Below are 24,933 nucleotides of genomic sequence, written 5' to 3' on the forward strand. Positions count from 1 at the left end.
GCCAAAGAGTTCAATCTTTGTTTCATCAGACCAGAGAATTTAGTTTCTCATGGTCTGACAGTCCTTCAGGTGTCTTTTGGTAAACTCCAGGTGGGCTGTCATGAGCCTTTCACTGAGGAGTGGCTTCCGTCTGGCCACTCTACCATACAGGCCTGCTTGGTGGAGTGATACAGAGATGGTTGTCCTTCTGGAAGGTTCTCCTCTCTTCACAGAGCAACGTTGGAGCTCTGTCAGAGTGACCATCGGGTTCTTGGTCACCTCCCTGACTAAGGCCCTTCTCCCCCGATCGCTCAGTTTGGCCGGGCGGCCGACTCCAGGAAGAGTCCTGGTGGTTCCAAACTTCTTCCATTTACGGATGATGGAGGCCACTGTGCTCAGTGGGACCTTCAATGCTGCAGAAATGTTTCTGTACCCTTCCCCAGATCTGTGCCTCGATACAATCCTGTCTCGGAGGTCTACAGACAATGCTTTGGACGTCATGGCTCGGTTTGTGCTCTGACATGCACTGTCAACTGTGGGACCTTATATAGACGGTGTGTGTCTTTCCAAATCATGTCCAATCAACTGAATTTACCAGGTGGACTCCAATCAAGTTGTAGAAACATCTCAAGGATGATCAGTGGAAACAGGATGCACCTGAGCTCAATTTTGAGTGTCATGGCAAAGGCTGTGAATACTTATGTACGTGATTTTTTTTTTTTTTTCGTTTTTGATTTTTAATAGATTTGCAAAAATTTCTAAAAAATGTATTTCACATTGTCATTATGGGGTATTGTGTGTAGAATTTTGAGGAAAAAAATGAACTTAATCCATTTTGGAATAAGGCTGTAACATAACAAAATGTGGAAAAAGTGAAGCACTGTGAATACTTTCCGGATGCACTGTATGTGTTTTTTTTTTTTTCAATCTGACTCTGACAGCCGATAAAACAGCTGTACTGCATCAACTGAATTTACAACAAGCTAAAGGAGTCGTTTAATGGACGATGGACGATATTCCTCAGTTTCCTGCTTGTGAACTTGCTTGAATTGTATTTGAAGCCGGAGACACATTGAGCATGGGGGTGTTATTTTCCTCCTATTAGTATATGTTAAATGTTTTGTCAACTGACATCACTTATAAATCAGATTAGCATTTTGTCACCTCAAGCAGCTTTTCAGAAAGGTAAAAAACAAACCAAAACAAGCCACTAATGGTGCAATGATTGCATGTGCAAGCCATTATCAAACTGCCACTGTGCACTTAAAGTTGTCTATGCTTATGCATACCCACAATTGTAATGATAAAGAAGCCCTGACATGAGCTTGGGGGCTTTACACCAGTTTTGTGGATATCATGATTAATTTTGACAAGGCAGTGACATTCATTTGGTGCTTACACCAGCCAGCGCCCATGACCTTGAAGAATGAAACACTCAGTGAATAGTTATGAATAATTTATGGTAATAATTTGTTGTATTATTAAATGCCTTGTGTTCATAGAGCATTAGCACATAAAGCGTCTCCACCATATGTGGCCATCCTGGCGAATCCGGTGGGTTATTTAATGAACAAAGTTTTCTAGGAAGAGGAAGGAAGATCAGTAAGGTCACCGGTGATCTCTGCAAATATGCATGACATGACAGCAATAGAGTGGTTCAGATGTTTCAACTAATTTAAGACATTTTGCACATTGTAGCTAGTTTGGTATTAACTGCATGTGAATGGAAGAAGCAAAAACAGCTTCTGTATTACTTAATAAAAAGAAATGGCAGGCGCACACACAAGACAAAATGCAAATTGTAATGTTAAAGGCAGTTTTGCTTAATTTAAATAAGATAAAGGTTTTTCTTATTTCTCCTTCAGATTATAATTTAAAGTCTCTGTAATCAGTTATTTTATATTAACAATGTAGAAACAATATGAAAGAGGTCAGGTGAACCTATGGACAACTATGACCTGAATCACACCTTCACACCTTGTGTGGAGCTTTATAGTGCGTTTAAGCTTGCTTTTTATTTGTGTGGCTACAACTTCTCTGTTTAGAGGTCTCTACTACAAAGCAGGATTTTTGGTTATTGAAGTAATTTAAGGTGTTACCCTAATTCCGTGTTTGTGGGGCTACAAAGGTAGTTGAGATAAGATTGACATAACAGATCAAAACATATAGATGTACAACCTGCTTGGAGAATGCCGTCACCAATTGTAGAACATCCCGTGGCTTGTGGTACAGAGTGAAACATAAGATATAAGAGTAAGCAAACCTACTGCTTTGAATTACGTTTTTATATTTATGTCTTGTTTGCTCCCCAGTGCGTTTGACACCGTACGGGCTGCAGCTGAAAGAATAAGACTAAATTGGTCATACAACACCATGAGATCATGTGTGACATCAAACAGCACGTTATAATCACGCAATTATTATTTTCTTTGTGTATATTCTATACTGTGAACATTTGCACTTGTACATATCTGTGTAGGCCTACTTTTAATCAATTTGTTTTCATGCACCACCTGCTGACCTACCATGGCGCCTTTTTTTCCCCTTTAATAGACATTACACACGGATTTCTAAGAGTCCTAAAACTGCTGGCCCAAACTTTAAAGTGTCCATGTGAATCGAACTGACACTGGTAGCATTTTGGGCTGTTTTGATATAAAGGAAATCATTTTTCATTTGTTCACATCCTGCTGTAAATCAAGCTATCTTGAGGCATCTGCAAGTAGAACTCTCCTGTTTACAACCAATTTACATGCAAATAAACAATCAGCTGCTTTGAAATGTTTTTTTTTTTTTTTTTAAACTGTGTTTAGCTGTAGAAGTAAACTTACATGCAACGCCCCCCAAAAAAATAATCTAATTAGCTGTGGGTAAAGCCAGTAGTTCAACAGTGGCTCAGCAGTGAGTAGCATATTCTCTACTTAAAATGTCTGTCACACTTGTCCTGTGGGGAGTATTTCTCCACTATTTCTGATTCACGTCTGGACTTTGATGGAGCACTCTGATAGAAGTGGATTCCCATACGGCTGTCTCCTCTGACCCTGCAGTGGCAGTACAAAATGACAGTATGAGTAATGCTATTCATCCAGTGTGGTCCATTGGACTGAAGGCTAGGCATTGTGTGGAGAGAAAACAATAATCTGTCTTTAATATGAATCTTTTGTCACCCGGTCCGCCCCAGGGACTCTGCGGGATGAAAGCTCGCCGTGTCATAACCTCTTCTTTTCAGACACATTGTCCTTACTGCTGTCCACAGAATGCTAAAGATATGCTAATTTGGCAATTTGAGCAAAGCTTCATGGTAAATGGAAAGTTTTCACTGGTGACATTTCACGCAGTGTAGCGTGATGATCATTATTTAGTACATTTACTTTATTTCTTCTGTTGCTGTTACGCTTCATTTTGCATACTGCAGATTACAATATTCTCCACAGGTCTCGCAGCACTTCACAAAAAAAGTCCATTTCACTCTCCGGGGACAACTTTTAAGTTTAGAATGTGCAACACAGGTCGAAACATTCAGATCAGAATGCAAATGGTTCTTTCAGAAGGTCTCAATGAGAAAGTATCTGTAATCTTTTGGCGAGGCCTCCTGTTGCCTTCAGTGATTGACACTGCCGTTCTACAAGATTTCAAGCTCATACTGTATATGGTGATGTAAGGGAGTTGTACTGTTTATGGAAAAATATTGTTTTCCATGTTGGTAATATTATCCCATTTAACCATGTTCAGACTACACAATCATTTTGTCTGGTAAAAAAATATTATGGGATTATTGTCATATGTTTTTCGCTGTGATTTGACATGAGAGACGTCAGTACCCAACAAGTCATAGCTTTCCATCCTCCACAAACTGCATGAAGTCACTGAGAAAAGCTACCATATGGCTATATGACTATTGTATATGCAGATATAAGGATAGCAGAAAATTTGATAATTTATAGATATTCAACTGAAATGCTATGATTCTTAATACTTTCAATACCACAGGAAAAAAAAAACATTTCAACATGAATGCTTGTATTTGAAAAAAAAACATTGAACACTCCAGCAACAAGAGTGCGATGGAGCAAAAATACATCACTGTTATTTCAAACCAAATAATATTGTGCCAACAATTAAAGATAATCGTTTGTATGGCAGCAGAGCATTTCTACTGAAGTACACAGCTGTCTGAAACCTGAAAAATCAATACAAATTATAAGTAGCTAAGGTGTAAAAAAAAAAAGAAAATTTACTTTTGCCAAAAACAGTGGCATGTAGCCTTCAAGTATAAAGGAATCAATATTGTGTTTTAAAACAGAGTATTATCACGTTTTTGTCAAATTTGCTGTGCCTCTGAAGAGCTTCAGGTACGGTTGGCTGTTTGTGTGTGTGTGTGTGTGTGTGTGTGTGTGTGTGTGTGTGTGTGTGTGTGTGTGTGTGTGTGTGTGTGTTTGTCTACTTCGCACCTGACTCTCCTGCTTACAATCCTCCTCATGCTGATACTGTCAACAGACAGTTATCAGGTACATGTAAAAAAAAAGTTGCTATACACAGTGTGTGTACATACACGCTTCTATATTGACAGGCTGAACAGTAATGATAATATCATGTACACCTTATGAGGAAGGCTCATCTTATGTTATGACTATCCCTGTGTTAGCTTAAAGAAGCTAGGAGCCTAAAAAAACCAGAAAGAAAATAACAAGAGGACTGTATGGGGTTGTCTCGCCTTTAGCCACGCTTACAGCTGAGACCAGGAGGGCACATCGGGCTCCTACTCGTCAACGTCAAGGATCATGTCATGGAAGTTATACGAAGTGATAGAAGAGAGAAAACATTCAAATCTTTTTATCTGGAGTTGCCCAGGACAATGCCCCATCAGTTGGTGTCTTCTGGGGTTGTGCCATATCACATTTGTCACAATAGTTTCTGTTTAATCCCTCCCAATGATAAGAAACTCCAACGATATATCAGCATCTAGAATGTAAACTTGTGTGCTCACAAAGAAGACTAAGTGATGTGACCGTTGACAGCACAAACTCACTTCCCCCGTATCTTTCTCCTTCTGTGGAATCTTAGTAGTTATCTATGTTCACAAAAGCACTCGCTTCATAATTTTAATAATATTTTTTTTTGGTGGAAGCGTAGCGACTTGTTTTAACAAATTTAGATCGAAACGTAGTCTATGGTTGGATCGTGTACAAAACACGACAGGCTTTTCATTTGAAATAAATACAGGAAGTTGCAGCATTCGGCTCACTCGCTCACTCACTCACTCACTGACTGTCATCATTAGTTGCTGTTGGGGTCCTGCAGGACTTTTAGCCTTTAAAACAAGCCCTAACCTGGATTTATGATCTATCACGGAACTACTGTTATTTTTGAACACTTTTGAAAAACTATAAAAGTGGTAATTGTTCTTATTTACAAACAACTCTCTACTATTGTGCTGAAGGAACTCACTGACAGCCATGTTGACCAATCAAAAGATGTGATATTTGGTTTGTGAACCATGTGTGAAGATTGACAAACATGATTGAAGAGATCAATGCATTTCAAAATCTGCTGCAAATCAAATGTCAAGTTCAGAGAGAAAACAACATGTGAGCTGAGCTCACTCGAGGCATCGACCTACAAATGAGTCTTCATTTGCACGATATCGTTTTTCGGTTAGGAAAATGAAAAAAAGGTTGAAACATTCAAATTATTTTACTTTTGGCTTCTTGGTCTCATAACATCAACATTTTCACGTGTGATATCACATGATAGTGTTTAGTTTCTGAATGCAGTGATTAACACATAGTGTGTAATGATGGTCAGGCTTAAATTTTTCTGCTTTGAAACACTGCTTGGGCTTAATTAAGTCCAGGATGCAGCAGTGGTGTCCTTGAAAAATAGTGGAATATTCTTTAAAATGGCGAATTCCCCCTAGAAGCCCAAAAAGAACAAAGCTGGCTCGCCTGATTTCATGATCCAAATCTTCATCACAGTTTGACATTTTCAGGTTGTAGGTTACTGCTCGGAGGATGGTTGTTGTTACCCATAGAGACAGGGATGATGAAAAAACAATAACACAGAGATAGCTGAAGAGGGGGACAATCTCAACTGAAATAGGACGACAGTGGAAGGTTTATACCACATTCTACAGACTCTGTATCTGGTGGATTCATGAAGAACACGTTTTGCTTCTTGTCTCTCTTCTCTTCATTGTTGTGTCTAATATTGAACGTTTTTTTTTGTGTAACTTTTTACACATAAAGCAAATGAGCTTGTTTTGCCCTTTGGAGCCTCTTTTACTTTTCTCTCAGTGTGTGAACAGTTTATGTTTTCTTTCAGTTGTGACTAGGATTCTACTTTTAGATCTCCAAGTGCCACGAGTGCCAAGTGGTATGCCAACCATATTGAGTAAATTTGTACATTTACTATACTGAAAGTCTGTGTTTAACTATACACTACATTTTTCAGTCAGTGCCCTCTAGTGGGGCACTGACTGAAAAATGTATCTGTTTTCAATGTCTTTTTTAGTTCACAGTCCTCACTGCACCTTTGGGCATATTGCAGACATGTATTATTTTATTATTTGATCGAATGCTGCTGAGAAAGCAGCTGCTTCTTGGGTACACTTCTTGTTACCTTTTCTGTGTCTGTCACCTGAAATATTAATGCGACAGTGGTGTGCTGCATATCAAAAAAGGTGCATAACAAAAAAACGATTCTAGTTTTATGAAACAATAATAGAGAGCACAGTACCTGTCGGGTAAGCACAATGTTGACAGTTTTCATGTGATTGTCATTCTGGGGATTTTGCCACCTATCAAGAGCTCACAGTTGATACTGACATTCTAGTGGAGAATATTCTTTCAGAGTTTGGCTGAGAAAATAAGGGTTTCAGAGCGCATTCTATCCCATTTTGTCATTTTTGAACTGGTTCTGAATAGTCATGTCCAACTCTCCCCTGTGGTCCAGCTGCTGTTGACAGCCATGTTGGACCGGTAAAGAACCTCCATCTGACTCCTCCACTCGCCAGTTTGCTGCTTCTTCTAACCTGACACCAAGAAGATTGTAAAACCCCGCTGTGAACGCCGCCAGCTGTACTTGGTACAACACATTTAAATCATGCGGTGTCAATGTGCAGTAGAATAAGATAAGATTTAACAAACAAGTCAGGTACAAAACAGAGGAGGACATAAGTTAATTCTAAAGGACAGGTTACATTAGACTTGGCTGTACGGTAAAGTAAACCTTGAATATACACAATTGACAAATAGCAATACACAAAAATCTACGGTAACCACAGATGTAAATTAAAGTATATTTGGCATAGGCTTACAGTTTGTCTGTTTATTTACAGGATGATTATTTGAGCATAAGCTGCTGCTGTTGAAGTGTTGCTCGATACTTCAAATCCAGAAGACAGTTTTAAGTCACCCACGGTTTATGAAATCCCCTGCAAAATGTATTATTAGAATGCAAAGTAACAGCAGAGAACATCAGCTGCTGAGTTAAAAATCATTTTGCAGAGGGAAATGCGGGACTTATGAGGCAAACAGTGTTTGTTTGTTTTTTCTCCTTTTTTTCCCTACAGCCTGAAAGTGAAATACAAGTTTAGAAAACAGTGAAAAAAAATATTTTTACATGATGATAAATTTGTTAAAAACAACAACAACAAAGGACTACAAAAGTACAGTTTCACTTACATCTCTCATCTCCAGGCAAAGATATTCCAAGACAGTTGTGACATTGTTTGTTGGTGGGTAGTTGATATCCAATATGATAGATATTAGATATAGATGATATCCAAATAACTACAAGCAAGAGTCTACAGCAGGGGTCTCCACCTTGTTTCCCCTGAGAGCTTCTTTGACTAAATAAAAGAGTCTGAGAGCTACTCATGTTTAGTAACATTTATTCACATCGCTGAGCTCCACCCAAACCAGCTGAATAAGCTTCTTTTACGTGAACAATAACAAAGTGATACTAACATTCAACTTCAACAGCATGCACATGTTTTTTATCTATTTGGGCGTGCTACTCAGAAGCGGGTAACGAGGTCCTGGCAGCTCGCTGGTGATGGGTTGGAGACCGCTTGTCTGCAAAACACGGTAACAGCCTTATCAGGCTGGATGTGGGCATTCTTATGCCTCAAGGTAAATGCTACTGTCACCATATATAAACAAATGGTAAAAAAGAAAACAACCATGAGCAATGCTATAATGAAACTTGAATCAGAAACGGCTTTGCCTTGCCACAGTGATGGAGGTGAGTACTGACGAGGAAGCAGAGAGGATTTCACTGCAGCACACACCAAGCACAAACCAGCTTGGCATGAAGTGCAATTGAGAAAAGTATACTGACTGTCAGCGAAGTGTTACGGCAGGAAAAAATGTTGACAGTGCCACCATTGTTGGCCTCTTCCAGTCCTGAATCTCACAAGTGCAGGCAGTTTGAAAGCTGTCTGCTGTCTGCCGTTAAGGTTGGAGACCGAATGTGCCCTCTTGTCAGCAAGTTGTCTTTGTTGGGGGGAAGCTACAAAGACCCGACATATAGGAGCTTGTTAAGAGCACTGCTTTGTAATTTTAGATTCTATTCTTTTTTTTATTAACGCACACACACATACACATATATATATAAAGATATATATGTGTGTGCATGTGTTCATTTTTTGTCATGTCTTGTGATAAAATTTGTTCAGCTAAGTCTGCTTTTTATACTTTACTTTTATAAAATATTTTGACCTTCCTTTTCGAGAAATATTTCTCTCATCTTGCACAGAAGGTATCTGGACTTTTTTTTTTAACACGTTATTTATGCGTAGAAAGAAGAAGCAGAAACCAAAGCGACAACATTAGGAGAAGAAAAGAGCAGGTTTACTGCAGGGTATTGTGTCTGCATTACATTCTGCTCAACTGACTCATGTCAGTCGAGAAATTGTTATCTCTTCCCTTTCTATGATTGATTTCTCAGTATATCCCCGCTGAAATTTTCTTCTGCAGCTGAGAAAAAAGTATCTGGATGTGGCACTGTCGGCACTTTTATCAACACAAATCAGAAAACACAACCAAACGACAAAGATAAATAGGCCCAGGAGTGTAAAGGGATCAGAATCAGAATCACTTTTTTGGCCATGTATGTTAACACATACAAGGAATTTGACTCTGGTTGTAGCTTCGCTCTCAGCGTCCAAAAACCAACCAAACAGACAGACACAAATAGACATAGAAAACATAAATAGACATATTTACAGCATAGAAATTAATGAATATATAAATATATACACCTAAAACAATGGTGCAATTGTGCCTAGTTCAAATGGTGCTGATACGGTTGGGTGTAGTGCAAAAAGTCCAGTGATGTAGAACATGTTAACTGTTTAGCAGAGTGACGGCCTGCGGATAAAAACTGGTCTATTTTCTGGTTGTTTTGGCGCACAGTGATCTGTAGCGCCTCCCAGAGGGGAAGAGCTGAAACAGGGTGTGATGGATCTGCAGAGATGCTACCGGTCCGTTTCCTTACTCTGAATGTGTATAAGTCCTGAATGGAGGGCAGGTCGGCACCGAGGATTTTCTCTGCAGTCCTGACTCTCCGTTGTAGTCTGTTCCTGTCCTGTTCGGTGGCCGATCCGAACCAGATGGTGATGGGGGTGCAGAGAACAGACTCTATTATGGCGCTATAGAACTGGATCAGGAGCTCTTGGGGCAGGTTGAGCTTCCTGAGCTGCTGCAGGAAGTTAATTTGCTGCTGGCCTTTCTTGATTATGGAATTGATGTTGGACTCCCACTAAAGGTCCCAGGAGATTGTGGATCCCAGAAACCTGAAGGTTTCCACAGCAGACACGGTGTTGTTGAGGATGGTGATGGTGATGGGGGGGGGGGGGGGGGGGGGGGGGGGCAGTGTTCGGGGGCTCCTCCTGAAGTCCACTGTCATCTCCACAGTCTTGAGCAGATTCAGCTCTTTTTTAAGAACACATTTCCTAAAATACATAAATAGTGCATTCATCCAAAATACACAGTGTAATATATGAAGGTCTAGAGATGTCTGCCACAGACAGGGTTTTCCTTCTCATGATAACACTTAATCGCAGCGCATGTGAATGTCAGTGTAGCAAGGTTGGTGCTACCGGGGTCTCTCCTGGACACAGATGACACGCTCAGTCGTACGTTCAGGTGTAAAATGCTTTTATTTGCCCGGCCCATACACCAATGTACTCGTGCAACCGCTTCCTCTCCTTCCTCCTTCTCCCTGCTCCCCTTTATTAGGGGAGAGCTCATCAGTTCACATCCAGCTCAGCTGTGCTCATTACACCTTCCCGGCACCGTTCCCTGAACCACTCCTCCCACTCTCTACCCCCTGCAGCTGAGCTAACCACACCCCGCCACCACAGTCAGTAAGGCTGGCCATTAAAAGAGGCGTGATGATAGCAGATATGCTGTGTGAACGCAGAAGTGTAGTGGATGTACAGTTTGGGGCTGTTTGTGAATAAACTTCTCAAGACCTTAGACAGGTTCCCATGTCCACCTGCTGATGAAAGTGGAAAGGGTTTGCCTCAAAGTGAGCAATAGCCGAACCTGACCAAGTTCCCTTAAGGTGGACTGACCTTTAGGGTGGCCACGCTAGAGACAGCGATGTTTGTTTTTGCTTTCTTCTTGATGCGGAATTCCTCACAACATTACTCACAGTCAGCTACAGACTTTATTGAGAGCAATGTTGCTGACAACTGCATTTTTCTAACACAATGTGTGTACAAGTATTTATCAATGTCTGCAGAAAAGAGATCAAAGGAGATAAAGTGACACTTTGCAGTTTGTGGGAACTGTTGTTGATGTTCAAATTTTCAGATGCATTTTGCCACTTAAAAGCACTAAAAACGGTCTTTGATGTTGGGAGTTGACAAAAAAATGTCCTAAACTTTTTCAGATCACACTGACCGTCAAATCCATTAAAGAGCAAAGACTTATAATGTAGGGCCAGTGTTATGAAGAACCCAGGACTGGGTGGGAATTATGGTAACTCTTAGCCAGACTGCCTGAGGTGTGTGTGTGTGTGTGTGTGTGTGGCGGTTGTTGAACATCTTGAGTTTTATTTTGGGCCCCATGTTAACAGGTTAAAGCGGCAAAGTCTGCGACACACGCGAGTCGTGCTTTGCTTCTGTGGTGCGTAATCTAGAGAATAGATGACATGCCTGACGCAGTTCAAGACTGGGAAAAGATTTGTGATCACGTGCACTCTATAATCACAGCAGAAAGCCACACTAGGCTCTAATTCTATCACGGTGATGATTTACCAGGTGGAGGGCAGCGTTTTACCGATGCTCTCTCCATCTCTATACCTCTCTTCTGTGTCGGTGTGTGTGCCGACGTGTTTGTGTGTCCCGCTCTCAACGAGGGTCACAAATCACATGATTGCTTTTTTTATTAAAACCATTCACTGGTTGGACTTCAAACATTCAATACCGTTGGATTCAATGGCCACTATTAAAAGGGAAAGCCAATGATTCAGTGATAGGACTGGCATTAGTCAGGGCTGGATTACTATAAAATATTGCCGTGGCAGTTTTGGCCCTGGCGGCTCACCGCAATTGGTCAGATGCCGTCCCTCAGGACACCATCATGGCGCTCCACTTAAATACCCACGCAGTCACTCTTTACTGACTCCCTACATGGTGATTAGATAGGTCGATACTTCAAGATATTTCTTCCAGAAATGTGGGAATTCCCTGACATGTAAAAAAGCTGTACAACATCAAAATACTGGTTGTAACCAAATAGTTGTTGATTCGATTAATGGAGCGGTTCTATTTTATTTCATGATGAACCAAATAAGGGTTCATACAGATTTCAACAATCCAAATATGTATGATGAAATATTGCATGAGGTTTAGGTAGTTAATAGATTACTGTTTTCTTTTATTATCAGAGAGGAGTAAGAGTTACATCTTTGTATGTGAAAGGGCAATTAAATCGATTGCGTTGCTATTCGTTTATAAATTTGATCCGTAATTCACCTAACAAGCAGGCTCAATGAACAGCAACACCAAACAATGAGAAATGAATTCAGATTTTAAAAGCAGTGATCCAAACACATATCGAAATAGTTACTACCATACCTGGCTGACAGTAAATTTAGGACAACCTTGTTGCTTGTTGTTTAAATGAAAAAAAAAAAAAAAAAAAAACATTGTAGGCTGAAAATAAGCAGGCACACAATTTAGCACAGAGGAGCTGCTACTGCTGCAATATGTGACTTTGACTTAGTGACCACCAGCAGTACAACAGTCGTAGCTTATCTCACCATCATCGACGTGAACAGAAACAATCATCATCATTCAGTCGTTATGGCACACACGCTCCCTCCCTCCAGATGACTGTTGTCATTTAGTTACTTTGTGTTCACCACTTTATTTACACTCTCCTCCTGCTCACACTGTCCCTCCTCCACTGCCTCATAGTGGCCTTGGCTGTAGGCCTACTCTCCTTCAAATACTCCTTCAAATACTCCTTCAAGTGCTATCTGTTATATAGTCTTTGGTTGCTGCACAGCGTTGAGTACTGCAGATGATGTTGAAGTGACCGCGGCCTCAGCAGTGAACCGATCGGTCACTTTGACACATTTGGCGGTAGCCGCAACAATTTTTTTGGCCAGCAACGTCTCCACACCCACTTTACACATTGGTCTGTCTCTTTTAGGCACCTTGATCCATCCTCAGGTTTTTAACCCTGAACGCTCTGTTCTCGTGAATCTCGGTGCACCTGATGTTACATGGCTGAGATTGGCTACAGTGTTATGACGCACGCCAACATTCAATTTAATAGACCAGAGTCTGCTTAATTTACATTATTGTCATAATCGGAAGGTTTCATAAAAAAAAATCCTGTCAATTTAACCTTCAAATTATAATAAGCACATCCTCACCAACACACCCTTGGTTTTGCCATTCCACCTATTTTGGTGCAGTTGGGTTCATGTTGAGTCACAGAAATAGTATGTCAGTGCAAGTGCAGAAAAAAAGCCCCTCGTACTGTACCAAAATGCAAACGCACCTTGATCTGCCCGTCCAAAATAGAGTCCTGAATAACAGCATCTGACGTGAGAAACAGAGAGAACTGGGACCAAGTAAGAAATGTGATAGAGCCAGCCCAGTGTCAGTAAAGAAATCAACACGCAGCTGTTCCTACTCACGAGTCGGTTGTTGGTTCCCCCATTGTTGTTTTTTTTATTAAATATTCAATTGTACCAGTGCAAAGGTGTGCCGGCCCGGTGGGGAAATGCCTGGTATGCAAGATTAGCGGTCCAGCCCTAGCACCAGTGCTGCAGCAGACACGACTGAGCTGCAGCTGTGAAACGAGGCAGAGGTGACGCACATGCCACCCAGGCAGTGTGTCCCAGGCCTTAAGCACTTGACCTCTGGTAGCTGACTACAGAGGAGAACTAATAAACACGAATGAAGAAGCTTCCTCCTGTTGCACTTTTGCCTGCAGTCTTTTCTCTATTGCAGTGACTTGGGATACATTCAGCTAAATCTCAGCTCCCCTGCAGCAACTGCAAGGGAAATACCAGGAGAGAGAGAGATAACCTTTTATATTTACAGTTGATGACCTACTTTATAAACCAAAGACATACTCAGGCAAGTGCTTTTCTTCATGTGGGCAGGTTTTTTTTTTTAAGCATGTTGAAAATTCTGTGACATGTTATGCGGTAATTACCTTAACACAACCAACAACTTTAACTGGTCCATCTATTTAGATTCTTCTCTCCAGCTTCTTGGTATATTTTCCATTTTGTATCGTCTGTTGCTTGATTCACTCGGTCTTCTCCTTTCACATGCAAGCTCCTTTCACTGGCAGTCTAATTGCTGATAGTGGGTCTCTTAACATTCTCCCTGCATTCAGCAGCATATATATCGCTGGTGCACATTTAGTTTTGGCTGGAAAATGTCTATCTGTGAACCTGAAATTTCTTGTTTTGCTCTATTTACTGTGAACACTGTGTGTGTGACTTTGGGGTTAGCAAACACTGCTGGGTGTGTGAAAATCCCTGGTTGACTTGCTGTATGGACTGTGTGTGATAACTTGCACTGAGACCTGCCAACTCATCAGATAGATGCTGACGCTCTTTGGGCTGAATTCCTCTCCCCACATCTGTGAGCTTGTAGTTTTTGAAAACTCATGCCTAAAACATCCATTAATTTAAAAATAATGATAAGAATAATAAATTGGCATCTCAGTTCATTCCATCCATTTTCTGATATTATCAGTAAATATAATGGGTTTTAAATATTGTGATTACCCCAGTGCATTCTCAGCCTAGTTTTGTTTCTGTTTTGTTAAATATATATTAAATGTGTTTAGTTTCTCTGCAGATAGAGCTAATTGACTTGATTTTGGACTAATGAAGCTAAAGCTAATGTTATTGGTTAAATAAATCAATCACACATATTGACATGGATCTCATGAGATGAGACTGGACGTACAGAATTTTATTGCAGACACCCCCAAAATGGCAATGATCTCTTACTGCTTTGAAAACATTCACATAGATCTGTGTTTTACTAATTGTACACGCTTCATAATAATTACATTACATTTATTGAAATGACTGAATACCATTGTATTCAAATGGCAAAATATTTTCAATACATTTCTGAAAAGCTTGAAGGCACTCTGTGTATGTGTTTGCGTTTACACATTGTTTTAGATTTTCATTATTTTTACAACATTATATATTTCAAAAGAAAACAGGTCGTTGTTTGAACTCAGAGCAGCAATTTCTTGAAGTACCCAAATCCTGTTACATTGTCAAATCGCTGGAAAATCTATCTGAAGTCAGGAGTCGCTTCCTCTCTCTGAATCAATTCTGTCTTTTTGAGATAATCATCCTCAACAACCATGTTTAGTTATCATTGTAAGACAACTTACAAAATGTTGAGGCCAATACTGTATTTTTGTATAGTTGTTTTTTTTTACTTGACAAAAAGCTTTAATACAAAAATGAACACTCCCTCAAAATGTTAATATACTGTGGGTTCATTTAGGCAACATGGTAAACGGAGTGAGTTTGCCCTTGCAGATATAGATCATTCATATTTTTGAGTTAGAGGTACGCACAAGTCTCTTTATGTTCCTTTGATGGAACTTGAAGCACAGGAGCATATCAGGCTGCATCTGGCTTTTTCTAACCTGTGCGTCTTGATCTTTTGGGATGAAAAGTGGGAGGCACCATCAGAGTGTGCACTATTTGTGTTACAAGTGGCGCGTGTCACATTCTGAAGTTAGCTTACATGTAGTGCTTGTAGAGTGCATGGTATACATTTGCTACTCTTGAACGAGAACTTGACTGTCTTGGCTGATGAGACGTAAATGATGAGGTGTCATCAGATTGTGCCACAAGTCAGCAAAGAATCTCTCAGATAATACAGGAATCAGACAAAGGTTACATCATCTGTGCATCCACGTTCATCTATTACTTCACTGGACGTTTAAATGTGCTGTTTGTCAGTACGGAAGTCTGTACTGCTTCTATAACTGTTTCTACATATAAATAAAACAGTTAATAAAACTGACATTCTCTAGACAACAACGTTTTCACAACATTTATCTCCAAATTGAATACATTAATTACATATTGTTATTTATGTATAATTATTGCTCTATCAGCTTTTGCATTATTAAACACGTTCAGTCCAGGATTCCACATGTGGCTTGCAACATTGATGTTGATATCACATCATAGGAAATGGCAGTCAGTTTTAACACCATTAAAAAAACATTTCTGTGTAACTGATGGACATCCAAGAAATATTTTTGTTAAATATTGACATGATTTAAACTGTGAAATAACAGTGTACTGACTTTGGCACAACTTAACCAACTACTAGTTTCATTTCAGTTTAGCTTGTCATCAAATAAAGTGACAGAATTTGATTTGAGCAGCTGTTTGTCATTTTACCTAGCGACTGTAATGATCAGCACCAGCTAAAAGAGGGATGCCACGTGTGTGAGCAGTGTAGAGCTCCGCTGAGGTTTCATCTTTTGCACACCAATTTAGTGTCAGGCTGCTTGTTGCCATCCATTTCCAAAATGGAAAGATGATGTTGTGACATCACAAACGCTTCAGTCACTTGATACGAGCTGTGTGCATTTTTCAATGAACATTTTGAGACTTTCACAGTATTTAATTTGCACCCAGAGTAAGTTTTATAATAAAATAAAATAAATGTAAATCTAAATTTATACAATATGGCACCTTTAAATTGTAGCCTTCTGCAGTTATATTAATAGGGCATATTATTTTTTATATAGGTAGGATTTTTCATGCAGTGCATTTACTTGTAATATATTATTTTGACATTGCTGTATTGTTACTCTCACATTAGTACCTTCTGGGGAGCATTTTAGCTCTCACAGCACCCTTCAAAGATTGTTTTAACAGTGTTCTTGTCAGATGTCCCATTGGGTCGAAGATACAACATTATGTGGAAGATTTAAAACTTTAATGTATTTTTCTGTCTTTCTTTCTTCTTACCAGATGCAACGTAGACAGCAAAGTCTCCCGGGTGGCGTGGCTTAATCGCACCACCATTCTATTCGCAGGGAGTGAGAAGTGGTCTCTGGATCCTCGCGTCATCCTAATGGAAAACACAGCAGTCACAGAGTACAGCATCAAGATCCAAAATGTCGACATCCATGATGAAGGGCCCTATGTCTGCTCCATCCTCACAAACAAGAAACCAAAATCCACAAAAGTTCATCTCATCGTACAGGGTAAGATGCTGCTGCTGCTGCCAGCTCTGTTCAGCTGCAAAAAAATAACCAAAGGTGTCAAACAAGATCAGTGCTGGAACAATGTCGAGTGTTGGGTTTTCTTTGTAGTGTGGATTTTCATTTTCATTTTCAGACTTAAGATCAAATACGAAACCTCCACTCTTGTGTTTGAGGATGCTGTAATTAGACTGAATTCAGTGAGCATCAGACCTGGTGATGAAACCGGGATTCAATCTCAATTTAATTTCAGATTGCTGATAGATATTGATTTAGGCTGCAGTACTTTGAAAAACTGTCTTGGCTCAGTTTCATTGTAAAGTCTTACTGAATAGACTGTCCGAGCCAAGACTTTTGTCATCTTTTATGATGAAATCAATTTCCTTCACAGTTAGTTTCCACAAACAATTAGCACCACCGCCTGGAGTCTGTGTTTGAGGTCTGGATCCTGTAGCTACACTAAATTGACATATAATTAAACATTAGATTAAGTAGTTATATCAGATACCTGATCTAGAATCACAAAGGGAATACACCACATCAAAAACGAACTGCTGGCAACCCCTGAGTTGACACAGACTTCACCATTTAAGAATAATTTAAGAATTGAACACAAGCCGACAAAAATATAATGTTATTTTTTTTTGTTTCTTTGAGAGGAAATACCGATTTTTTTATTTTTTTTATTTTATTTATTTTTTTACCCCTTTGGAAAGAAGTTGCACAGCTCAGGAAAAATAATTGACGTGATCTTCACAAAAACTGGTTCAACTTGATGTTCGCTTTCATGAAATCGTAATTAACAGAGTATTTTTCAGACTGTATAATTCATGATGATATCTCATTAACTCTTAATTGATGCAGAGAAGCATCAGGCCGTGGTTTTAATCAAACAATAGACAAGCATATTCTCTCACAGACAAGGAAGCATGTCTCTGATTGTATTTTCCCATGGATCTTATCTGTCCTTTTTCCTGACCTTGAATAACCCAACCATCTGTGATGCTGCAGGCTCTCACTTATAACTAAAAGCTCCCACTAGATCTTCAGAACATGCAAATCTGGGCTTTGATACACCAACAAATCACTGGTAGTGAATCTATGCTGTTCACACCAAAGGAAGGATGCACCTGTTGCAGCATTGTGTGACACCAACACTGTCTTACAGTATATCCAGGGTGGCAAAACACAGCTCCTGGTCTAATGCCCCGTGTCAAGTGACCAATTATTTTACTTCAAAATCAAACTCACATGAAGTTTAAATGTATCGAATTAAACAAAATTCACATTTTAACGACAAAATAATACCTTCACTGTGGAATATTATTCAAAACTTCTGCAGCCTTGTATTTTTCGTATTTCTACATTTGTACCTGTAAACAGTATAATCTTGTTCTGTGTCCGGATTCATTTATGAGCCGGGAAAAAAATGTGTTATTGGCTCCTACTGATCCTCACAACAAGGAAGCATCATTATTTCCTCAGGCACCTAAAAATTAAGTAGTATTTCAGAGTTGAAATGATAAGTTAATTTCCTAATTATTCAATTGATCCAATCGGAAATATTTTCAATTAACTTGTGTGTCAAATGGGAATATTTACTCATTTCCTGGTTTTCTATGAGGGTAAACTGGGAGCTTTTGACTGTTGGTACGACAACAAATTGAGGCATCATGGAATAATAATGGCATTACAATATTTTCTGATGATCTATTATTGAAGTTATAATCTAGACCATCTTCATTTTGTTCTCTCTTGGCAGCATGTATGATGACATGCGATAATTGTAGTTGTTCTTTTAGGGTTGAATTCACAGACGTCCAAACAGTGTTGCCTGTGTCATGTTAGTTGGCAGTTGGAGAGCCAGCCTTTTAGGTTGAGCTCCGCCGACTCTCCGTGTCAGAAGAACCACTGCTGGGTGATGGAAAACACATCACTAATTGTACCATGCTTGTGATTTTACCCGGGAATGTGGCCACACACACACACACACACACACACACACACACACACACACACACACACACACACACACTTACACACAGCTTGTTCCATTCACAACGCAACAAATGCAAGAGCTTTGATTAGTGTGTGACAAGCTCAAGCACCATTGTGTTATCTGAAGCGGTGATAGATAGTGATTCAAGACGTTTCTTTAAATGAAAATCTTCTAGTTTTTTACTTTTAAGAAAGTGAGATGTATTGATTATGATAACAGTTGTTGGTTGCAGCTACGTACTTCTATTATGGAACAATGTGAGCTTTCTGCATGGCACGTCATATTGTTTTATGTGCTGATAACTTCAAACACAAATTTCATGAAACAAACTTTACATCAAATCAGCTCAATGTGAACTAAGATAATGGTTCTAAATGTGATTTTGAGTCACTTCGCAAGAGGCACAAATTTGTGATTAATCAAGTTATTTGATATGAAGTTCCCTCTCGGCTCTGGGAGCTCCTGGGCAGTGGCCCGTTAGCAGCAGGTAGCTGTCAACTCTCACATGATTTACTGAGCATCATAACCAACCCCATTGGCGGCAGCAGCTGCTAAGTTGCTGATCAGTCAGAATTTCTGTCATCTCATAGTTATACTGACGGTGAGTCTTTTACTAAAATGATAGTATTTCTATGGCCACATACTGAAACTGTCAAAAGTCTGTAAGAGAAAATGTACAAGTCTGAAATGGAAACAGTGTTTTTCAGACAGAAACCCAAATGTGCAAGCTTACAAGTTTACAGGTACAACATTTTCTTTAAGCACACCTTTTGAATAATGTAATACTCCATAATAAACAATCTAAACAAGTTAGAAACAGTAAGCAGCTGTTAAAATAAAAACAAAGTTGATTACACTCGTCTCTTCTTAAATCCCACTGGTTTTGCTTAGTTTAATTTTAATATATTAGCAATATTAGTCGAGTGCTGCTTGTTCCCTATGTTTATAGTGCACGTGCTCAGTTGGAGCAGATGTTAAGATACAGTTGTACTGCAAATTTACCAGCACAGGGAAATATTTATACATTTCACTTCCAGCAGTGTACATAAATTAACCTCAAAGAATGGAAAAGGTTTCTTCAAAAGTTCACAAAGTTTTCATTGTTTTGTTGTTGGAAACTTCTGCTTGTTCACCTCATTAGCATCGTGCTGTATATGCAGTGTTACTATCAGCTCTCAGCTCATCTGTTGAAGCTGCTAGTTGGAAACAGCATGAATCTCAGGAAAGCTAGTAAAACCAAATGGCTGCGAGAGAACAACTCAGTGTAATTCACATTTGTGTTGCAGGAGTCACTGTTTAATTAGTGCAGCTCTGACAGTGTATAGTATGAGTCTCTCATTTTCTGCATTCTCAGTTCATGTATTAGCTGTTAACCAATGATTGATTAATTGACTGCCATCCCTAATTACATATTTAAAAAAAAAAAAAAAAAAAGTAATCTAAGTATTTATGCTTAGTTGAAGCATAAAACATCCAAATAGGAAGCGTAATTTTTTTTCTTCATATTAATATAAATAAAAACAATCTGTGTTGTATTCACACTGAATTTGGCTGTATAAAATTAAACTAGAACCTGGAACAGTACAGAACAGATGTTTGAGAAAATATTATAAATATTGCTAATACAAATGTGAGTCTGCTGTAAAATATATTTCTCAGTTCTCTCATGTTTTGAATTAAAATCTCCTTCAGAAGGGGTTTGAGATTGAGTGTCCCCTGGCACAAAAAAACAATAGGGCTTCCATTTGAAGAGATAGAAAAGTATTTTTATTTTTTTATACAATGCAGGAGAATACTTTGTCACTGATCTTCCCATGAGTCCTTGTTGCACACTTGTTTTCCTTTCTCACATTACACGTTGCAGTGGGGATGATGGATGGAGGGAGAGGGACCTAGTATAGTAATTCACCCACACTGCCTTTTGTTCTGTGTTTCTGTGTGACTTTTGTATACGAGAGTAATGCATAATGAGTAGTGAAGCAAACTGGATATTTCTAATATTTATTTAGACAAAGCTGCTACATATTTGGGTAGACGGACGGGCAAACAGTGAAATGGATGGGCGAATGTATTCCCCTTGCTGCCACCATTTATAGGCCCACCATTGGAAACTGAAGACATACATGTTGAAATATAGTGTGAACATACAATTGCTCTAACTTTCTATACTTTGTGAGAGTTTTGTGATGTTTCTTTGGAAGGTGCACAGATTCATGTCAAACCCCGGAGTTCCAAATTAATACAAGTACACGCAGCCACCTTTATGGCAAAGACAGATCAGGAAATCCATGGGGTATGTTAGTGGAGCCTTTCGTCCCCACGGGCGCTCTCCTCTCTAGTACCTCAGAAATGGAGATTGGTGTAGAACCTGTACACAGAGAAGGACTCTTGAGGCTAACATCAATCAGCCCGGTGACCTTGTCAGCTGATACTCTGAGGAATATAGGGCATCTGCTTCCATGGTGACTGCACACAGGGAGTGTACTGACTGCAGTTAAGCCACACTACAAGAAAGAAAAGTATTGTGGAGTGCTTTATAATGCCTAGTGTACGTATTTCAAGGACTAGACAGGGGCAACATCAAGTGGTCGTTACACTGTCATCACAACTTTAAAGGACTGGACTTCTGTTTGTTTGGTGAGCAAAGAGCCTTGCTGTTTCCCGCTTCATGACTGTTCTTGAAACACTAAAGCAGCCACCTACAATGTAACTGCATTTTGAGTTGGAACACTTAATGAAATAATCTAAAAAGGTGGTCCTGCTTTAGTCTAAGTAGTTGTTGACTTAAAGCCTTATTTATTTTTATTTTTTTTACATTACATTTCATTTAGCTGACACTTTTATCCAAAGCGACTTACAATAAGTGCATTTCAACCATTAGGGTACAAAACCCATTTTCATTTCTGACAGCAGAAATACTACAGTCATCTTCGTAATAATAAAACATTGATAGTAATTAATAACATTAAAATGCATTCTTTCAAAAGGCAACTGAGTACTCCAATTTTTTTGCGGCTGCAACCTTCCATGATACCATGTGATCTGCAGCCTACGGTGGCTAATTCTTTGTGTTGTCACCATCACCAGCAGGGTGCCCAGTTTCCCTCCTCTGGGTGCTGTGGCTCGTTCCTCTTGGGTTTTCTCCATTAAGGTTTATTGTTAATCTATTTTGTCTGGTTCCTCACCCGAGACACATTTGTCATCAGAGGCCCTTCCAGTAATTTCTGCTCTTAACATAGATCCCAGAATCGTTGGGGCACACAAATCTGCACTGTGATACGGTGATTCAATGAGATACCAAGAGATACCATCAGACCAAGAAGCCTCCTGGACACCTCCCTGGGGAGTTAGTCTGGGTGTATCTAAATGGGAGAAGACCAGAGGGCAGATCCAACATTATGGTGGAGCTATTATATATCCCTCCTGACCTGAGATCCACTTGGACTACCCTAAGAAGAGCTTCAAGAAGTGACTATTGATCAGGATACCTGGGCTACTTTTGCTTCGACTGCTGCATCAGTGATCTGATTCTAGATAATGGCATTAATAATGACAGTATTAAAACCTAAATATATAGCTGGAAATAGATTCTGCCTGCTATGACACCAGTACAGGCATAATCCTTGTCATTATCATGAATGCTTTAAATAGCTTGAGAAGCCAGTGGCACCTGTCAACAGCTTTACAAACAAACTATTTTTTTTTTTATTTTTTTTTTTTAAATCACTTTTCCCTTTTTTCTCCTCAGCTGGCCTGTAACAGCTGAACTTGTCCCGCTCCCTCAAGTGCATGCTGGGTTTAAACGCTCGGCACAGCATGCATACAGTGTTCATTTCATGCAGTACGTCTGTGTCATTGGTCTGTGATGCTTTTCATGATGAGAACAATCAGTTGAGACTCTTCAAAAGAGCCTCTTTGACCACCTATCTTTAGTGAACTCCCGGGAGTGATGATGGAGTAGCTCAGTGGTTGGCTGAAAACCACTGTCCGTGTGTCAGATCTCTTCTTTGGTATGGAGGAAAGTACCTCTTCATGGAATAATCTGTGTCTGTGAAGCCTTGTGATGGAGAAACAGCTTGTAAAAAGTTTTACTATTCACCCTGTGTCCATGCTTGGACAGGCTCCATCTCGCCATGAAAAGATTATGCTGGGGAAGAAATGACTAAATGAAAAATTACCTACAGATTAATTTTTGCTTCACTACCTATTGTGCTGTACATTCAAGGACGTCTTCCTTTCAAAACAGTTCCCAGTGGTAACAGAGATGGTCGGGCCAATGTGGTTCCTCCTTCAGGCATGCATGCTTCAAAATGAAAGTCCCAATGTATTCAGCCCTGAGGCTTTGGATGTGCCCTGCCTGCAGCATGGCCCAACAGTCATTTGTTTCAGGAGCTGCTCCTGCTAGGTTATTTGTCTAAACCCAGACAGCTGCAGGCTGTATACAAGCTGATGTAGACAATTAACATGCCCCCAGTTAGCTTGGACTATGAGCCTAATGTGTGATGCTTATTATATTACATTACAATTCATTTAGCTGACGCTTTTATCCAAAGTGACTTACAACATACTGATACACCATCAGGAGCAATTTAGGGTTCGGTGTCTTGCTCAAGGACGCTTAGCCATATTGGCAGGAGGAGCTGGGGATCGAGCCACCAACCTTTCGATTAGTGTGCAACCCAGTCTACCGACTGAGATACAGCCTCCCTCCGCTTATCTGCAGGAAATGTATTTGTTCTTGTATAACTTCCTGTTTTGCATAAACGCAATTCAACTCTTCATTGGAGGCATATAAATTGAATGATATTGAACATAGATCAAATATAGTTGTGCTCATATTAAATCAATAAACTGATTTGAAATAAATTCATCCTAAATACAGACTCCTTTACAGATAAATTACTGCTGTGTTATTTTTTTTTTAAGTATGAATGAGTTGTGGAAGGACCCACTGCACAGCAAAAAAATACTTTACTTACAAAAAAATGAAGCAGTGCAAGGTCCAGGGAGGTATAACATATGTTTACATGTATAAACAGCATATCCAGAGTCCATGGAAACACATTTAAAGAAGAACTGGATCTTACTCGAGGTCTTCAAACAAATGTTTCTACAAGGGAGCAAAGAACTGATGCTGACTCGTTCTCCAGGAACAACGAGATGTTGACTGGGATTGAGAATATATGGTAGGAGTGATTACAAGTTGATTGCAGGTGAGCCAGCCTGAGTAACGGGCAGCAGGTGAGGAGGGCATGACAGGCAGGAGACTGGACATGGAGGAAAACTGGGGACCTCTGCTGGGTGAACACAGGGAATGGAAAGGAACCAACCAGAGACAAACACACCAGGATCCTCATTTATAAAACATTGAGTAGGATCCATATTAAGTGTATGTATGCACAACAGCTGAAAATAACGTACACAAAGAAATAATCAGATTGATAAATTCACAATCCTCGTGTAGATGTTTGACAGACTGAGAGTTAAAAATGTTTAGCGCTGCCCTCGTCACTGTCACCAGCCGTCCAATCACAGTGAAGGAGGGGCAGGACAAGGCGCTTAACCACCAACACTGGTCGCTGATTGGTCCGCCCTTCAAAGTGGATGAGCGAACGCTAATACGAGCAGCGTATGCAGACTATCATCACAGTGAAGGAAACTGCAGCTGTGAGCGACAGTCTGTCGCAGACAGGCTATCGTGTAAAAGTAATCTCAAACAGTCCTTTCAAACAGTTTGTTCTAAAAATAAATTCTTAACAATAACATGTCTCTGTTTTATTGTAGATTATGTTTTGTACAATATCATTCAATTTGTCAGTAATACTGAAGGTTTTTTTTTTTTTTTTTTTTTTTTGTAGTGTCCTGATCCGTTTTACTGATGGAAGTAAACCATCATCAACTTCAGAAAAGTTTAATGAGTCTTTATTTAACATTAATCCTGTATTAAGAGCAGTCAGTTTGAGAGTGATCGGATTAGGGTATAATGTAATCTGTTTTGTTTATCAATATATAATGCTGTTAGATTTCATGAATTTTATTTTGTTACTTGTATTCTGTAACAGACTGGGCTGCATTTGTTTTATAATTAAGTACAGAACTGCAATAAGCCTTACTTATTGTAGGGGTCACAGTAAAATGGCCTTTCACTTTTGACCCCAAAGGTCAAATGAAGACTTGGGAAACTGTGATGTAAATAATGTAAATTATCAAAGTGAA

At 39.5% G+C, this 24,933-nt stretch overlaps 1 protein-coding gene across 2 annotated transcripts in view; it reads left to right on the forward strand.

Annotated features, from left to right (window-relative positions):
* Positions 1-24,933, forward strand: part of opcml (opioid binding protein/cell adhesion molecule-like) — a 335,923-nt gene that overhangs the window by 213,399 nt on the left and 97,591 nt on the right. For both annotated transcript variants that reach the window (XM_069165045.1, XM_069165044.1), the window contains one exon: positions 16,486-16,721. In XM_069165045.1, the coding sequence (XP_069021146.1) occupies positions 16,486-16,721 (236 nt within the window). The remainder of the gene's footprint in view (positions 1-16,485; positions 16,722-24,933) is intronic.

The sequence above is a fragment of the Embiotoca jacksoni genome, unplaced genomic scaffold (genome assembly GCF_022577435.1).
Source record: "Embiotoca jacksoni isolate LCO1_2020_lvr unplaced genomic scaffold, fEmbJac1.0.p SCAF_33, whole genome shotgun sequence".
Taxonomy (NCBI): Eukaryota; Metazoa; Chordata; class Actinopteri; family Embiotocidae; genus Embiotoca; species Embiotoca jacksoni.